This window comes from Crocodylus porosus, unplaced genomic scaffold (assembly GCF_001723895.1).
Source record: "Crocodylus porosus isolate Cpor-Errol unplaced genomic scaffold, CroPor_comp1, whole genome shotgun sequence".
Taxonomy (NCBI): Eukaryota; Metazoa; Chordata; order Crocodylia; family Crocodylidae; genus Crocodylus; species Crocodylus porosus.
This window is the reverse complement of record NW_017728931.1, coordinates 54,031,752-54,048,398: the sequence shown is the minus strand read 5'-3', so window position 1 is coordinate 54,048,398 and position 16,647 is coordinate 54,031,752. Positions and strand designations below refer to the sequence as shown.

General features: G+C 45.8%; 1 protein-coding gene across 2 annotated transcripts in view; it reads left to right on the top strand.

Moving 5' to 3' along the window:
* Window positions 1-16,647, top strand: part of RANGAP1 (Ran GTPase activating protein 1) — a 38,547-nt gene that overhangs the window by 9,315 nt on the left and 12,585 nt on the right. For both annotated transcript variants that reach the window (XM_019545006.1, XM_019545007.1), the window contains exons 7-15: window positions 1,601-1,759; window positions 1,986-2,099; window positions 2,971-3,070; window positions 5,145-5,229; window positions 9,064-9,244; window positions 9,708-9,818; window positions 10,159-10,261; window positions 13,262-13,350; window positions 15,990-16,111. In XM_019545006.1, coding sequence (XP_019400551.1) covers window positions 1,601-1,759; window positions 1,986-2,099; window positions 2,971-3,070; window positions 5,145-5,229; window positions 9,064-9,244; window positions 9,708-9,818; window positions 10,159-10,261; window positions 13,262-13,350; window positions 15,990-16,111 — 1,064 coding nt within the window. The remainder of the gene's footprint in view (window positions 1-1,600; window positions 1,760-1,985; window positions 2,100-2,970; window positions 3,071-5,144; window positions 5,230-9,063; window positions 9,245-9,707; window positions 9,819-10,158; window positions 10,262-13,261; window positions 13,351-15,989; window positions 16,112-16,647) is intronic.

Here is a 16,647-nt window from a genome sequence, read left to right as displayed (position 1 = left end):
ATCTTGCAGGGGCCCCACATTTCCTGGTGCTTTCGTCATCCTCCCTATATATTTGAAAAAGGACTTTTTGTCATCTTTGATTTTGAATGTTAGTCCTAGCTCTATGTCTGCCTTGGCTTTCCTGACAGCGCCCCTACAGGTCCGAGCAGAGGAGGTATATTACGCTTTGGAGATAGCCCCCCTGGCTCACCAAGGGCGTCTGGGAACGCTTGATTGCCAAAAAGGCGGTGTACAACCGGTAGAAGGGGGGTGCTTTCGGGCACTCTTGCCCCGCTTGTTGGGATGGTCACCCCTTGGGCCCTGAGCACAGTCTCCTTAAGGAATGACCACTCATCTTGGCCCTCTTGAAGTCTAGGGCTGCTGCTTTGCTGCAGGCCCTTGACACCCTGCACTGGATGATGAATTCCAGCGAGCGATGATCGCTATCACCCAGGTGGTCAAGAACCTGGAGATCCTTTACCAGGTCATTGCCTGTGCCCAGGGCTAGGTCCAACAGGGCATTTCCTCTGGTGGGACTGTGTACCTCCTGAATTAAGTGGAGATTCTGTATCTCGGCCAGGAACCTCCTGGAACAGTCCGACCTAGCTTAATGGTTCTCCCAGCAGATGTCCAGGTAATTTTAAATCACCCATGACAACTACATCCCTTGCCTTAAGTGCCTTTACAAGCTGGCCTGAAAATTTCTGGTCCAGCTCCTCCCCTTGGTTGGGGGGGGTCTGTAGTAGACCCCCACTGCTAGATCCCTCTCCCCATAGCCCCCTTGTATCTTGACCCAGAGCACTTCAGCTTGCCCCTCCTCTGACACCATTCTGCTGGCATGTTTGTAGCTCTAAAAGTGCCTGTGTTTGTGTGGCACCCCACAGCACTCTCTTGAAAGGATCTCAAGGAACCTCAGGATGCCACAGTATCTTGGTTGAGAATTAGTATACCATGTAGTATTTGAACGTTCCAAGAATGCAGAACAACTTGGCACAGTATAGAAGTTTAAAATTTGGCCTGCAATCTTTAAAATTAGTGTGTTCTTTTCACATAGTAAGAGTAGGATTTGTATATACAGGATTCTTCTGAGTTTCATGCTATAGTACATAGGCTCCTTAAATGTGTGCTTTAATGTGCTCTGTACACAAACCAAACTGTTGTAGTCAGTCAGTCCCACTTCAGAGGGTTTCCTCTGAAGCTGTCAGAGCAAGAAGCAGAACTTGAGAGGAAATTAACTTGTACCCGATGATGTAACAGCCCAGAAGTGAACTGAGTGACATGACCAAGGGTGAGAATTGTTGTTCTGAGATATCTAGATCAGAAAGATGGTGACACCCTAAGAGGAAGCCAGCTCTGACTATGCACATTTAACATGTTAATTAGCCTTGAACTGCCACTAGAAGCATAATTTGAAATGCAAAAGGATGCACCTGCAGCATTTAGCAGGATTGCAGGGAGAAAGTGATGTTTTGCAAGTCTGAATGGGTTCTCAGGGTGTTCTGATATGAGGGATAGCTGACTTGTGTGACAGGGAGGCAACTTATGGGCTAATTCTGGGAGGGTGGTAGTGGTTTCTGCTGAAGCTGAAGTTGTATCTTCTCTCATCTTCATATTGTTCCAGATAATTGGGACCCTGGAAGAGGTTCATATGCCACAGAATGGAATCAACCATCCTGGCATCACAGCATTGGCCCAGGCCTTTGCTATAAACCCATTGCTGAAGATTATCAACTTAAATGACAACACCTTCACAGAGAAGGGAGCTTTGGCCATGGCAGAAGTGAGTTACTCTAAATAAATATTTGTATCGGGTGTTTTTCGCTTCTGACTTCCTACTTCTGTGTATGTAAATAATGACAGCCACTTCTTGGTGGCCTTGGGTCCAATGTCATGGTGAAGCACAGTGAGAGAAGATGCTGTTTCCTGTTTGAGTAGTGTGAGCAGATGCTTGCTTTTACCCATCACATACTCCACTCTGATATGCATGTGCGCTCTCTACTTTTTAGACTCTGAAGACTCTCCGCCAGGTAGAAGTGATCAACTTTGGAGACTGCCTGGTGCGCTCAAAGGGTGCCATTGCTATTGCTGAAGCTGTCAAAGAAGGGCTCCATAAATTAAAGGTACCACTTTCTGTTACTCACCTTAAACTCTCTTCACCAGACAACATGTCTTTCTTCCTCTTAGTGTTATTCCACAGACTACTGGACAGAAATGAAGTTCTCCTTCAGTGATGCAGGAAGAAACAGTCTATACGTTTTGGTCCACTTTTCTGTCCCCTTACAACTGTGAAACATTTATTGGGACTGTTCTTGGGGATCTTTTGACTGATTGTAGCTCATTGGTGGGGGGATGACAGCTGTCAGTTAAGTAATTCCTTGGCCAGTCACTATTACTTGTTCCTTCCTGTTGACCATGTTTCCTAGTAGAAATTACTCTAGGTACTCACAAAGAAAAATGTCTTCTACTTTGCATCTTCTGATTATAGATAGCCACAGTGAAAATTGAGGCATCAGTCAAATAGCTTCCACCATCGATTTAAAAAATTATCACTCCTATAGAGAAAAGAAATTTCCAAAAATATAGGTATGGTGAAGGCATTGTAGGGTATATGGGCAGCAAAGACTTGTTGCCAAATATCAGACTAGATGAGCAAAATGTTCCCTTTTGGCCTTTAAATATGAATGAATCTTTGTAATATTTAGATCTTTGCTAATTTGTAAGGAATGAAACAGCCAGTCTCCAGAAGGACCCAATGCTTGTGAAAATTATAAGCCTTCAAAGTCAGCAAGTAAAGACATAAAAGCAAAAATCCATTTGTTCCTATACTGGTGAGAAATTTCTCTGATTCCTGCATATGAAATTCCAATGTCATTTTAAATTTAAATGGTCTTAGTCCTGAGAACATCCCATTAGGATCAGCTCTTTCTAGTATGCTCTATTACTGGGCAAGTTTGCTTACAGAATCTCTATACGGTGTCTTTTGCTTCTCAGGAACTGAACTTGTCATTCTGTGAAATCAAACGAGATGCTGCCCTAGCTATTGCAGAGGCTACTGAAGACAAGTCAGAGTTGGAGAAACTGGATCTTAACGGTATGCAAGTGGTGAAGTTGAGAAGATTCCTACAGAACTGAAACACTATTTGCCTGAATCAAAGATGACTTTAAGATCATTCCCCTAATAATTAGAACCCATACATGGAGAATTTATAACGTTTTTGTTATAATCTTCCACATCTAGAATATAACTATTGGACGGGTGTCTCTCTTTTTTTTTTTTATTTGTCTTCCTCTTTCTCATCCCCAGCCACTGCAGTGGATTGGGGGAGGTGGAGGGGGAGAGGTGGCAGGTGAGTCAAGTGGCCTGACCTCTGCCCTTTACTGCCCCCTCATCCTTGTGTTGGGTGTCTGTGTACCCATGCCACTTGCTTCCTCTTCCACCCACCTGCCCATTACCACTTACCCTCAGTCATTGGTCCAACCCAGGGCACAGAGCACATGTTAGCTCCAGCCCCTGCCTGGCCAGGCAGCTGTGGCTCCTGCTCCAACCTGGTCCTGGGACTGCCTTTATGGGGTGACAGTGGCTCTGATTCCAACCCTAACCATGGGTTGGGGCCATAGCTAGAGCTGACTTTTTTTTTTTTAACCCTTTTATTATTATTATTATTATTATTATTATCTGAATCCCGATTAAATTACAAACCCTAACCATGGGTTGGGGCCATGGCTAGAGCTGACTTTTTTTTTTTTAACCTTTTATTATTATTATTATTATTATTATTATTATTATTATTATTATTATTATTATTATCTGAATCCAAGATGATGAGCTCTCCCCATGTTTAATGGTGGAGGGGTAGGGAGAAAAATATTGCCCTAGATACTGTTTATTCAAATCCACAGTACTACCAAAGGATTTGAAGTGATGAAAAAAGTGATTCCCTTATGTCAGAATCACCTGAAAACCCATTCAGAATTGCAAAGCAACACTTCCTGGGGTGCAACCTACTACTAAAATTGGGCTGTCCAACTCATAGCCCACACAACCCTTCAGGAGACTTAACATTTGAGTCCCCAGGCTCCCATCCCAGTCTGGGTGCTGCTTCTCTCCCTGTTGTCTCTGGGCTTCCCCCTTCCTTCTCTGGTTCCCACTGCCTGTCCTTTACCCGTTGGGGTTGGGGCCAAAGGAGCCTGCATTTGGGTGGTTCAAGATGACCCATGGACCGTGGGGGTGTGGCACAGTATAGTAGGAGCAGTGCTCTTTGTACATGTTGGGAGTGTGTGGCAAACAGGCACATGGTTACATTACAGTAGGGGAGGAGGGTGCCATCTACAGCGTTTTGAGGGTGCTTGTGGTGCAGTGTGGCATAGAGCTGTGACCGCCCCAGCCTTTCTAAAGGAGATTCCTGATCTAAAATATCAGTGCCTCTGTAGCTAAAGGATCTCATGGAGTTACTCAGCTGACTAAGCAAATAGTTCTTTCTTGAGTCGGGATTTTAATGGGCTTATAATTAAACCTTTCGAGTCACAGCTTCAAATCCTGTTGGTCTGCTTATCTAGCTCAGAAGGTGTTGGGACTAAATTTGAGTACCATGTGAATTTTAAGGATGAGACTAAGGTACAGTCCTGTGTGCTTTTATAGGTTGTTTTGATATTCACGTACACTATTTTTAAAGCTTAGAGGTTTGCTTTCAGTTCCTTGGCCAAAGCTTCCCGCTCACTATGCAGTGCTGAGCTACTGTCTGCAGCTGCATTTTAGCGGTATTGTGCAACATAGTTTAATTGGTCCAGCATCATCCACTGTGAAAACTATTATAGAGGAATCCAGTTTTCATTACTCAAATCTCTTCTGGCCAATTAAAATCCTTATCTTTCAAATTCCCCTTGCAACTGGGGTTCAGAAGTATTCTTCCCATCTCGCACCAATGCATAAATGCCTATTGCGTTTCAGTTGCAGACAGGTCTGTCTTATGGACTGTCTGTAAGGTGTTTTGTTATAAAGGTGTTATAGAAATCAAGCAGCTGTTATATTAATTAGAGAAATGGATCACATATGGGAACTTCATTGAATGCTGGTGATTTTTTATTATTATTATTATTATTATTATTATTATTATTTTTTGTGTGTGTGCATTTAAATTGGCTTTCCTCCTTTTCTCATATCATAGGTAACTGTCTGGGAGAAGAAGGCTGTGAGCAGCTTCAGGAGATCCTTGAAGGTTTCAACATGGCAGATGTGCTGGGATCCTTGAGGTAGGACACAAAGAAAGCTTATGATAGAGGTCTGCTTGCAATTAAATAGCAGAGCTCTGATTCTTACACCTTCCTTGCAAGTTCTTTAGAAATTAGCCTCTCCCAGTACTGTCAGAGGTCTTTCTTGGACTGTTCTCTCTGCTGCTCGCTACATGAGCAGGAACTCTGCAACTGCCATCCATGTACTCCTCAACTTCCACAGATTTCATGGAGATTAGGACTGGAAGGTACCTTGGAAAATCATCGAGTCCAGCCCTCTACCCCAGGGGCAGGAAGTCAGCTGGGGTCATAGGATCCCAGCAAGATAAACATCCAAATTTCTCTTAAAGGCGTTCAAAGGAGGTGCTTGAACCACCTCCAATGGCAGGCTATTCCAGACCTTGGGGGGGCTCGGACAGTAAAGAAGTTCTTCCTTATGTCCAGCCTGAAACGATCATGGAGGAGTTTATAGCCGTTTGACCTCATCATCCCTTGGGGCGCTCTGGTGCACAAACATTGCCCCAGATCCTGGTGGTCACCGTGATAAATTTACAGGTGGCCATCAGATCACCCCTGAGCCTGTGCTTTTCCAGGCTGAAGAGCCCCATAGCTCTCAGCCTCCTGTCATAAGGCCTGTTTTTCTGACCTCTGATCATGCGTGTGGCTCTTCTCTGGGCTCTCTCAAGTTTCTCCACATCCTTTTTGAATTGTGGAGCCCAAAACTGGGGTCAGTACTCCAGCTGCAGCTTCACCAAGGCTGAATACAATGGGAGAATGACGTCCCGGGATTTGCTCGAGGAAGCATCTATGGATGCAAGCCAGCATTCTGCTCACTTCACTAGCAGCAGCATCACACTGCAGGCTCATGTTCATCTTGTGGTCAGTCGTGACCCCCAAGTCCCTTTCATCTGTAGTTCTAGCCAGCATAGCACTGCCGAACCTATAAGTGTGCTGCAGGTTTTTCCTCCCAAGGTGGAGAACCTTGCATTTTTCGGTGTTAAACACCATCGGGTTCTCATCTGCCCATTTGCTGAGCCTGTCAAGGTCAGCTTGGATCGCCCTCCTGTCCTCAAGTGTGGATGCTTTACCCCAGAGTTTGGTATCATTGGTGACCTTGGTCAGTCCACTTCTGATACCAATGTCTACATCGTTAATGAAGATGTTGAACAAAATAGGTCCAAGGATAGAGCCTTGAGGGATCCTACTGATCACAGGACACCATGACGATTGACTTTTGTCAACCACTACCCTCTGGGTCCAACCACGGAGCCAATTTCCCAGCCAGTGAATCGTGGTAGACCTGAGGCTGTAGTTAGCCAGTTTTGCCAAATGGCGATCATGGGATACCAGATCAAAGGCTTTTTTAAAGTCAAGATACATGACATCAATCTCTTCTCCCTTGTCCAGGTGATAGGTCACCTGGTCATAAAAGGAAATGAGATTGGTCAAGCAAGACCTACCCACAACAAACCCATGCTGGCTATCCCTCAGGATGTTGCCATAGGCCAGTCCAGTTAAGAATGGCCTCTTTTTGATAATCTTTTCCAAGACCTTCCCCAGGATAAAGGTCAGGCTGATGGGCCTGTAGTTTGCAGGATCCACTTTCCTCCCTTTCTTGAAGATAGGCACCACATTGGCCTTCTTCCAGTCTTCAGGCACTTCACCAGAGTGCCAGGAGTTCTCAAAGATCTGTGTCGGGGGCTGAGCTATGATGCTTGCCAGCTCCTTGATTACCCTGGGGTATAAGCTATTGGGGCCGGCTGACTCAAAGGTGTCCAGCCTCTCAAGGTGTTCCTTCACAAGGTCAGCATTGATGGAGGGCAAAGAATCTCCCTCACCTGGGCCTCCCTGGCCCATATTGGGCAGGGCGTCCCATGGGACTGATGAAAGACTGATGCAAAGTACCCATTTAGTAGGTTGGCTCTTTCCTGGGCGTCGGTCATCAGTTGTCCCATCTGGTTTAGCAGGGGTCCAACGTTGTCCTTGCTTTTCCTCTGGCTCCCCTCATATCTAAAAACAAACTTTTTATTATCCTTGATACTAGTGTCCAGTTGGAGTTTCATCGCAGCCTTGGCTTTCCTGCTTCACTCCCTGCAGGTCCAGACCAGTGCAGAATATTCCTTTTTGGTGGTGGATCCTGTCCTCCAACCTTTTGTAGGTCTTTCTTTTTAGACACAGGAGGTCCGCTAGTTCCTTGCTGAGCCAAGGTGGTTGCTGTGCCCTTTTGCTGCCTTTCCTCCGAGACGGAATAGCGTTAGCTTGTGCATCTAGGATTGCTCCCTTGAGGAGCAGCCACTCTTCCTGAACTCCCCTCTCCTTGGGATCATGGTCTCTTAGGTCCTCACCAGCAAGCCTTCTGAGCTTGTCAAAGTCAGCTTTCCTGAAGCTGAGGACTTCTGTATTCCTGACTGACTTGCCAGCTTTACAGCAGGTGGTGAAGGTGGTCGCTGCGTCCCCAGCTTCCCTTCTATCGTTAGGTCACTGATTAGGTCGTCCCCAGCTGCCAATACCAGGTCAAGCAATGCTTTTATCTCTTGTCGGCCCGTAGACTTGCATCAGATACAGATCATCCACGCATGAAAGGAAGCTTTGCGACCACTCAGATTTGGTCGAGCACTCTTCCCACAAGATGCCTGGGTAGTTGAAGTCTCCCATGGAAACCATGGACTGGGAGCATGCAGCCTTAGCCAATTCCTTGGCAAACTCCTGGTCAAGCTCTTGACTTTGGGTGAGAGGTCTGGAATAGACTCTCACCATTGTCCCCTGTGCCATGTTCCCCACAGACTTTAACCCAGAGGGTCTCCAGTTGTCCACCCTGGGCACCGATGTCGGCTTGCAGGGATGCGTAGCTTTCCTTGATATAGAGAGCTACACCCCTGCCCCTTTTGTCCACTGGATCTCTCCTGTACAGGGTTTAGCCATCTATACCTGTGACCTAGTCATGTATGGAGTCCCACCAGATCTCTGTTACCCTTGTGACGCTGTAATTATTTGTGTTAACCAGGAGCACAAGTTCCTCCTGTTTATCCCCCAAGCTTTATCTGAAGGTAATGCTGTAAGATTTGGATGAAAATAGTTTGGCCTATTCAGCTCATACCCCTTCTACCCACAAATGGTGCCTTTTCCTAACAAACCTAAGGTGAGGAACTGACTCTTTTTTCAGCTGCTTACAAAGGACTATTGGATGGAACAACCTCCTCACTACAGGTCTGAGGCCAACTGGAAGAGATGACCTAAGCTTGCCAGGCTGTCTTACCTAGCGTTTTCCCAAACATGTCCTCTTTTTTGACCCCTGTGCTGTATCTGGGCAGGTTTTTAAAATTAGAAGAAATGTCTGGGTTTGGCTGGTCCGGGCTGGAAGCAGCAGGCAAGCTGATTGGCTGTTGGGGGTCGCATGCTCCCCACACAGGCTCTGGCGAAAGAGACAGAGTGTGTGTGTGTGTGTAACAGAGTGGGCGCACGTGCAATGCAGGAGCTGCTTGGTTTGGGCAGCAGCTTGGGGGGCGGAGTGAGGGGCACCAGCAAGGGGTGGGGGGCAGGGTAGTACTGTTTGGGAGTGAGGGGCTTAAGCAGGGCTGTGGGTGAGCTGTGGCTCAGCAGTGAGGGCATGTCACTGTCATGTTGCGTCGTTCCCACCCCTCTTGGTGATGGGTGTCCTCTTTCTTGGACCTGGAAACCCGGTAACCGTAACTTGCCCATTGCAGGCCGAAGTGTCAGTCCCAGAAGTGACTTGTTCCTGCTAAGGCTTGGGAACACCCTTAGCTATTTTCTAATTGCCTTTAAAAATAGTTCTGTGTTCCAGGAGGTCTCTTATAGAGACCTCATCTTCATGTAAGCTCTTATCTTAATTCATAGTGATGATGAAGGGGACGACGATGAGGATGAAGACGATGAGGATGAGGAGGAAGATGATGATGAGGAAGATGAGGAAGAGGAAGAAGATGAGGAGGAAGAGGAGGAGCAGCAGCAACAGTTGCAGGAGAGAGGGCAGGGAGAGCAAGAATTGCTGCCTTCTAAGAAGATCCTTGATTCACATGTAAACTAACTTTCATTTCCTTGCATAGGGGAAGGGAGGAGACAAGGTTCAGAATGGGGAGGATGTTTGGAATCTGAGAACGTGGGTGGAGTCCTTATGCCTTTAAGGACCTAGTTGCTCTCTGTTCTCAGGTTTGTGGGGTGTAAAATATGGAAGGGTAGAAAATTGTTAATCAGAAGGAAAAAAAAAAAAAAAAGACGAAAACAGTGTCCTGGAACTGCCTAACCATAGTATTTGCTGCACAAGTTTCCCACGTAATTCTGACAGTGCTGCCACCCATCTCCATTATTTTCTGGTCGTATAGGTTTTTTTTGTTTGTTTGTTTTGTTTTGTTTTTTTTGTTCCTAGTATTCAAGTTCTGACCTGTAACACTCTTGCCTGTTCTAGCGACATCCTTCCCTACAAAGTCATGTGACTGGATGTTATTCCCCAGAATGAACTGAGATCTGATCCTCTGTTTCAGGGCTCTCCAGTGTCTTCTCCTCCAATAGATGTTGCCACATTCCTTGCTTTCCCATCTCCAGAGAAACTGGTGCGATTAGGGCCCAAGTGTTCTGTTTTGATAGCTCAGCAGGTAAGTAGGCCAGTGTCTTCAATGTGGCTGGTATCACAGGTGTTGGCTGTTCTGCTTAATCCTGGCAAGTGGTCTCTTCCATAAGCTTTACAATCCAGATTTAAGTCCTCCTGTTGTCCAAATGGACATGGTGGAGAAATACTGTACTTGAAGTGGCACCTCTGGAGAAGCTATAGTGCCAGCAGAGCAGCTCCACCTTTTAGCATGGTGTATGCATCATGATACAACTGAGACTCCCTTGGTGTCCAGTCATTTGGAGGCTGCTGTTGCAATGTTCATTGCTTATGAAGCAACAGCACCTGTAATGGACTCAATGGCTCCTGATTTTCATCTCTTTCAGACAGATGCAACTGATGCAGAGAAGGTGACTACGGCTTTCCTTAAGATCTCTTCTGTGTTTAAGGATGAAGCCCCAGTGAAAACAGCTGTGCATGAGACAACAGGTAACTCAATCTGTCTCCATCTGATAGGGGGGTTACCCTGGAGCCCAACTAGTAGCTGCAGCTTCTAAATTGCTCTAGTTTCCTTTTAAGTTGTTTTGGCATCTTCCCCTTGTTCATCCTCCTGTTTTTCTAAGTTTATTCTGTCCACTTAATGTAAGTTTCTCTGAGCCTTTGTTGGGAAGGGCCTGAGTTTTATAAATCAAATAAATGGCACAACAGTAGCCATCTTGGTCTGCCATTTTATGGCAGCCCTGTCCCAATGATGGCTAGTGCTAGATATTTGAAAGAAAGACTGACATCCTGTTTTGACAAGTGTAAAGGTGCAAAACCTCTGCCTGACCTCGGCTTATTCCTCAAAGTATGAGGAACAAAATCTATTTTAGCTCTCCTTTTTAATCAGTGTTTCTCCATTTGACTGTTTTGGTGGATTCCCTTTTGAAGTTTCTCCTAACAGCCAGTGGCAATGAATTCCACAGTTGAGTTGCACCTCATATACAAGGAGATTATAATTTTAAAATGGATTAGATAACAAGTATCCCTTCCACTTCTGAGGCATCTGATGTTCCTTATACTAGTAACTTTGATATCTTTCATCTTCCTTAACAAATGGAATTGGAAAAACTTCCTCCAAAAAGCATGGGACAGTTTGGAGAAGGTATGCATGGGGACACTGTTCTTTGCAGGCCTTAAAGGAGCACTGGCCCAGTATACCTCATCCACACATTTCTTTTGGCATAGTTTTTAGACTGTATGAATCAATTGACTGAGGTTTCTGTGGAATTCTTGGGACTCCACAGGGATACAGAGGTGCTTCTACTCTTGGGCTGGGGAGGAAAATTTATCTGTTTTTTCATCCCTAAAAATCTACCAGCAGTATTCGTTCCTATGCAAAAGGTACAGAAGGTTACCCTTTGATGTAGCATCTCTTTAAACTGTTGTTACTAATGCACAATTAACAATGGACTCCTAGCTTACAAGTGTGGCATCTTGTGCGTAATTCAAATATCCTTAGTTGCTGAAGCCACTTTGCCTCAGTGGCATAACCAAAATCGCCAGCTAGCCTTGTCCTGGAATAAACAGGAGATCCATACATGATTCTGAGTTCTGTCTTGGCTTTTGTGGAAACTGAAATCTAAAGTGAAACCAGTAGAAAATGTCCTGGTTGTCCAGAGATGCTTCATACCTATTCCCTTATCCATAGCTTCTCCTTAAAAGCTGAGATGATGACTGGTTGATATGGTAGTTTCTTGAGGATGAGACATCTCTGTCTTATTAACTGTTTCCCTCCGAGGATACCTGACATTGACCCCACAGCTGTCCTACTTAAAAAAAACAACCCCCCCCCCCCCCCCCCCCCAAGATGTAAAGATCAGTGCCAAAAGTGACTAGTTCTTTGTTCTAAAGACCATAAACCTATTCCCTGAAAATACCATCCATTGGCATACTTGATTTCAGTCCAGTGGAAGTCCATTTCTTGTATTTTTGAGGGCAAGCAAGGCTAATCCCTTCCCTCACTGAGTTTTGTACCCAGCAGGCTCATCAAGTTAAGGTTCTTGCCCTATCTATGGCTTCAGTCATGGACTTTCTGTAGGCCCCATGAAGCCTCAGTCCTGAGGACTAGAATCCATGTAACTTAGCTCTCTCTCCAGTCTGTTTTCAACTCTGAGAACCTGCATGGAGACCACTTGCAAGAGTAGAGACTTATTTGTATATATCAAGGCAGTGGTCTCCAACCCTTTTAAGGTGAAGATCACTTTTTGAAGTAAAGGGCAACACAAGATCTACCACTTCCTCCCCCCTTCCTGCTTTTACAGATCAGTCTGGGGGTGAGGTGCAGATTGAGGCCTTCACGGTAAGGGACGTAGTGGGGCCCTGGCCAGGCCAGGGGAGGTCAGAGTCTGGGCAGCTCATTTTGGAGGGGAGGAGGCAGCTCTTGCTGCTGCACACATCCTGGCAAAAATCTGGGGGCATAAGTGGAGGAAGAAGAAATTATTTGGGGCTGAGCCCCCCAAATGAGGTGCAGGACTAAGCCATGAATGGCTTAGCAGGGGGGATGCCTGGTGCAGGGAGGGGAGGGTGGCTCCCACCACTGCATGCACCCCAGGAGGGCATGGGGGTGTATACCTCCAGATCTGCTTTGGGGGAGACCAGGCTATGGGCTGGGGCCAGGGCTAAGCTGGGCTCTTCCCAGTGTGAGTATGCTGGACCAGGCTGCGCTTGAGGTGGGTGGCAGTGGCACTGGGGGCAGGGGTGGTTGGGTGGGCTACAGCAAATTTTAGGGTGACTGCTGCCCCTCTGCCAGAAAAAGCCTGACTTATCCCCAGCCCACAGCTGCAGCCTGCCTCCCCCATGCAGATCTGGGGGCACATGGCTCCCCCATGCCCTCCTGGGGTACACGCAGTGGCAGGAGTCACCCCCCCCCATTCCCTGTGCCAGACACCCCCAGACAAACTACTTGTAGCTCTGTCTTGCACTCCAGCCCACTTCCACTCCCTCCACACCCCTGCTGCAGCTACGGGAAGCCCATGGCTGGGTTGCTTTGTGGCCCTACCACTGCCCTGTATTTTGGGAGGGCTAAGCCCCATTAGCCCCCATTCTGTTGCCTATGCCCAGGGGCATATGTCGTCCCACCCCCCCCTCCCCCCCCAAAAAATCTGTGCGTGGGGCAAGGTAACTGCCACTGCACACTGGGCTTTGTGCCCTGAGCAGACAGATTAACTGTCAGAGGCTCCTTGATTAACCAGTCGATCACGATCAACCAGTTGAAGACCATTGTATTAAGGTATTGTCAAAGCTATCTAACTAGTCAAGGTCTTTTGTAGTCAGTAGCAAACTTGACCTAAAGCCTGTAGCTAGGTCCCATTTCTGTGGCATTCCAGTGCTGTAAACTAGGACTTGAAGCAACTTCAATAAACTGAATATAGCTGGGCCTGACTTCTGTGAAGAATAGCCACTGCAGTATTCTGTGTTCTCTAACTCAATATGTGTATTTCTTCCTAGATGCCCTAATGAGAAAAGCCTTCACTTCTGCCACCTTTAATTCTGACGCATTCATCACCAGCCTGCTGATCCACATGGGGCTGCTCAAGGTGAGAGGGCAGGAAGGGGTTAAAAGCAATGACAGGAGCTGTGTGTTGTTTTCTGGATGGATTGTGGGTAATCATGTTGCCTTGGAGACAGGAACATTAAAGCTCCTATGCCTGCCTGGTGCCTAGGCACAATAGCACTCTGTAGAGATAACAGGGATTCGAAAGAGCAGTATTCTGCTGGAGTGCAGAAGGTGGATTAGTTATGCCTAATTTATGTTCTACTTGGCCTGGCTTGTCTTTTCAAGATCACATCTCTAAGGCAAGGAGGATCATGCAAACATATTTAGCTGCTGCCATACCCAAGCTTTTATAGAAACCCATGAAATGCTATACTCAAGTAGTTTTACAACTTATAATGTGCATTAATCTCCTATTCATCTTCCTTGTATCTATAAAGGCTGCTCTTAAGATTTTTCTTTTTTTTGTATAAAGGACAGTATCAAACATAATAGAAATCTGATCAATTCAATTGAAACATTTAACAGTCTCCTCAATGCTTGCAAAGGACTGGAGTGTCTAGTGCATGGCTACACGGGAGAGAACCTTTTGGCAAGGTTGCTATGTAATAATCTGCAACAAGGTGGTTAACAATATTAGGATGAACACAGAGGATTTGCTGAGGTGAATTTAGGATGGGTGGGGCTTTCTGCTTGTAAGCTAAAAGTGGTACTCTTCAATGTCATCTACAGGTGTAAAGCTTCCAGCCCCTGGGACTGGGAAACTTAACAAGGCACAATTTTTCCTAGAGCCTGGGGAGGCGGAGGGTGGGGAGTCAACAAATCTATGAAATGCCACAATCAATAAGATTTTTATAACATGTTTCTTTCTGCATGCCTTCCTGGAGTTTTCCCTTTGCTTAGGGGAACAGTGTTGACAGGCTGGGAACTGAGAGGCATCTTAAAAATGTATTTCTCTGGCACTCCCACGTGGGAGTACGTTACTTGCTAATCCCTGTCCATCACTGCTGATTGGCAGCTGCAGAGCCCTATCTAGTTTTCTAGTCCTCTGTTTTGTGGGACATTTTGTTCTAGTCTTCCTGTTTTCTGTTCCCTGTCCCTCTTACTACAAATGTTGAACAACTTGAAGATAGTCTGCCCCCTATCTCATCTGACTTTTTCTTTAGAGTCCTAAACCAACTTGCTAGGGGAGCTAGCAGGCCTGTCATTCGCTGTTCGCCAAACCCTTTTCTGGCTTGTGGGTATGTGACCTATTTAGGGTGGTGTGCCTATCCATGAATAGGGAATTTGAGTCTGCGTTTTTGAGCGTCTTTCTTACACTTTTTACATGAGGCAGTAGCTGGACCTGTTCAAATGCAATTCATTTTTAATACAGTCGAGGGCAAAGTCATACATTTAACAACAACCAATACAGGTTGTGGCAGGAGAGGTTGTAGCCTGGAAAGCAGAGACTAAAGATGGTTTAGAGTCCTGGGAACAAACAACTTGGCATCATGGTAGGAGGAAAAAGAAGTTTAACAAAATAATTAAGTAATAGAGGTAAAGACTTGCCTTCTGCCTCCACATGCTGAGACTAGTACTGGGATGCTGTATTCTTTTCTGTTCACGCTCGAAGGGATTCAAAGGAACTGGAGATGGCACAGAAAAGGGCCACAATGTTTTGAAGGGATGGAGAAAAGACTCTTCAGTGAAAGATTTAAGGAGTTTGGCTCTCTTTGTGAAAGAGTGCACAGAGCACTAAAGGGCTCTTTAATTTAGCATAGAAAGGTGTAACAAGAACCAGTGGCTGGAAGCTAAAGCCAGACAGGTCCAAATTAAAAACAAATGCTTTATTTCTAACTAACAAGGAGAGGGTGATTTCCCCAAGGGACAGGCAGATTCTCTGTATTTCACTGCCAACTGAAATCTGGAGTCCTTAACTTTTAAAGCTCCTCTTCCAAACACAAGCTACCAGGTTCAGTGTAGGGCTGACCTGTGATAGATACAGGTGGCTGATCTGGATGATCAGATGGCCTCTTCTAAGCTCCAAGAAGTAATTATGTGGGGGACCTAAAAACAGTATACTGTGGGTGGAAAGGGTACAGAAGGGATTAATTGCATCTTCTGACAGACCTTCACAGGAGCTGTTGCTTTCCCACTCAGCTGAAGTGAGTACCTTAGCATGGGATCTCTGGGAAACATTTCCTCCAGGATTTTCTATGTGTACACGTATTAATCTTCCCCATACCCCAGCTCATAAAACAGCTTGAATTAGGACAGATGGGAGTCTTCTCGGTGCTTGTACGTTTGACATGCAGACTTTGGGAGAAGGGAGGGGAGGGTGTGGGGGACTGACTCATGTCCTAGAGAATATTGTGTGCATACTGCAGTAGGCAGCTCTCCCTTTTACAGCAGATGGAAACTTCAGTTCAACATATATGGAAAAAATTATGGTGTCTGTTGTGGGCATCAGCTTCTGCATCTTGGAAGTCCTCTGTTTTACATCAACCAGAATTAAATGTCTTGCTTTTGCTTACCATTTTTCTGGTAGTAAAAGAGGTGACTTGACTTTTCCTTTTTGAGGCATCTGCTGTTGTCTGACCAGCCAAGATAGAGAATGAAAAAAAGCAGGGACTCAAAGGCACTTAGTGTGACAGTTCTGCATGACTGACTTTTTGTTCATCTTTACTTCTGGCTCCACAGAGTGAAGAGAAGGTAAAGACTGTTCCAAGCCTATATGGCCCACTTATGACTCTGAACCATATGGTCCAGCAGGACTATTTTCCCAAATCCCTGGCACCAGTTCTCCTGGCCTTTGTGACAAAGTAAGTATTACATCTAGCTAGTAGGCATATGGATTAATTAATACATGTATTTCCTTCCATCACAACCCCTTGTGTATTATGGCTCTGGCCTTATGTAGCCTTGTGGTTATAAAGATAATATCAAATAGGCATAGAATGGAATTCAAGCCCATCTGACTGTAGCAAGATGTGAAGTGCCCCGATCAACTTGTTTAGTTCCATGTAGGCACTGCAGTTCAGATGTGGAGTTTGAGATGTTTCCGGAGTTCAGCATTTCTTTTCAAGATCTTTTGTTTTTGCTGCTGGGTGCACATCATAGAAGTCGGGTCGCAAGGGACCTTGTAGATCTTCAAGTCCGACCCCCTGCCTGGGTGGGAGAAAAGCCAGGTAGGCATCAAGCCTCTTCTTAAAGATCCCCAGGGTAGGAGCCAGAACCACTTCCCTAGGAAGTTGGTTCCAGCTCCTAGCCGCCCTAACTGTGAAGTAGTTCTTGCGGATGTCTAATCTAAATCTACTCTCTAATAATTTGTGTCCATTGTTCCTTGTCATGCCAGGGG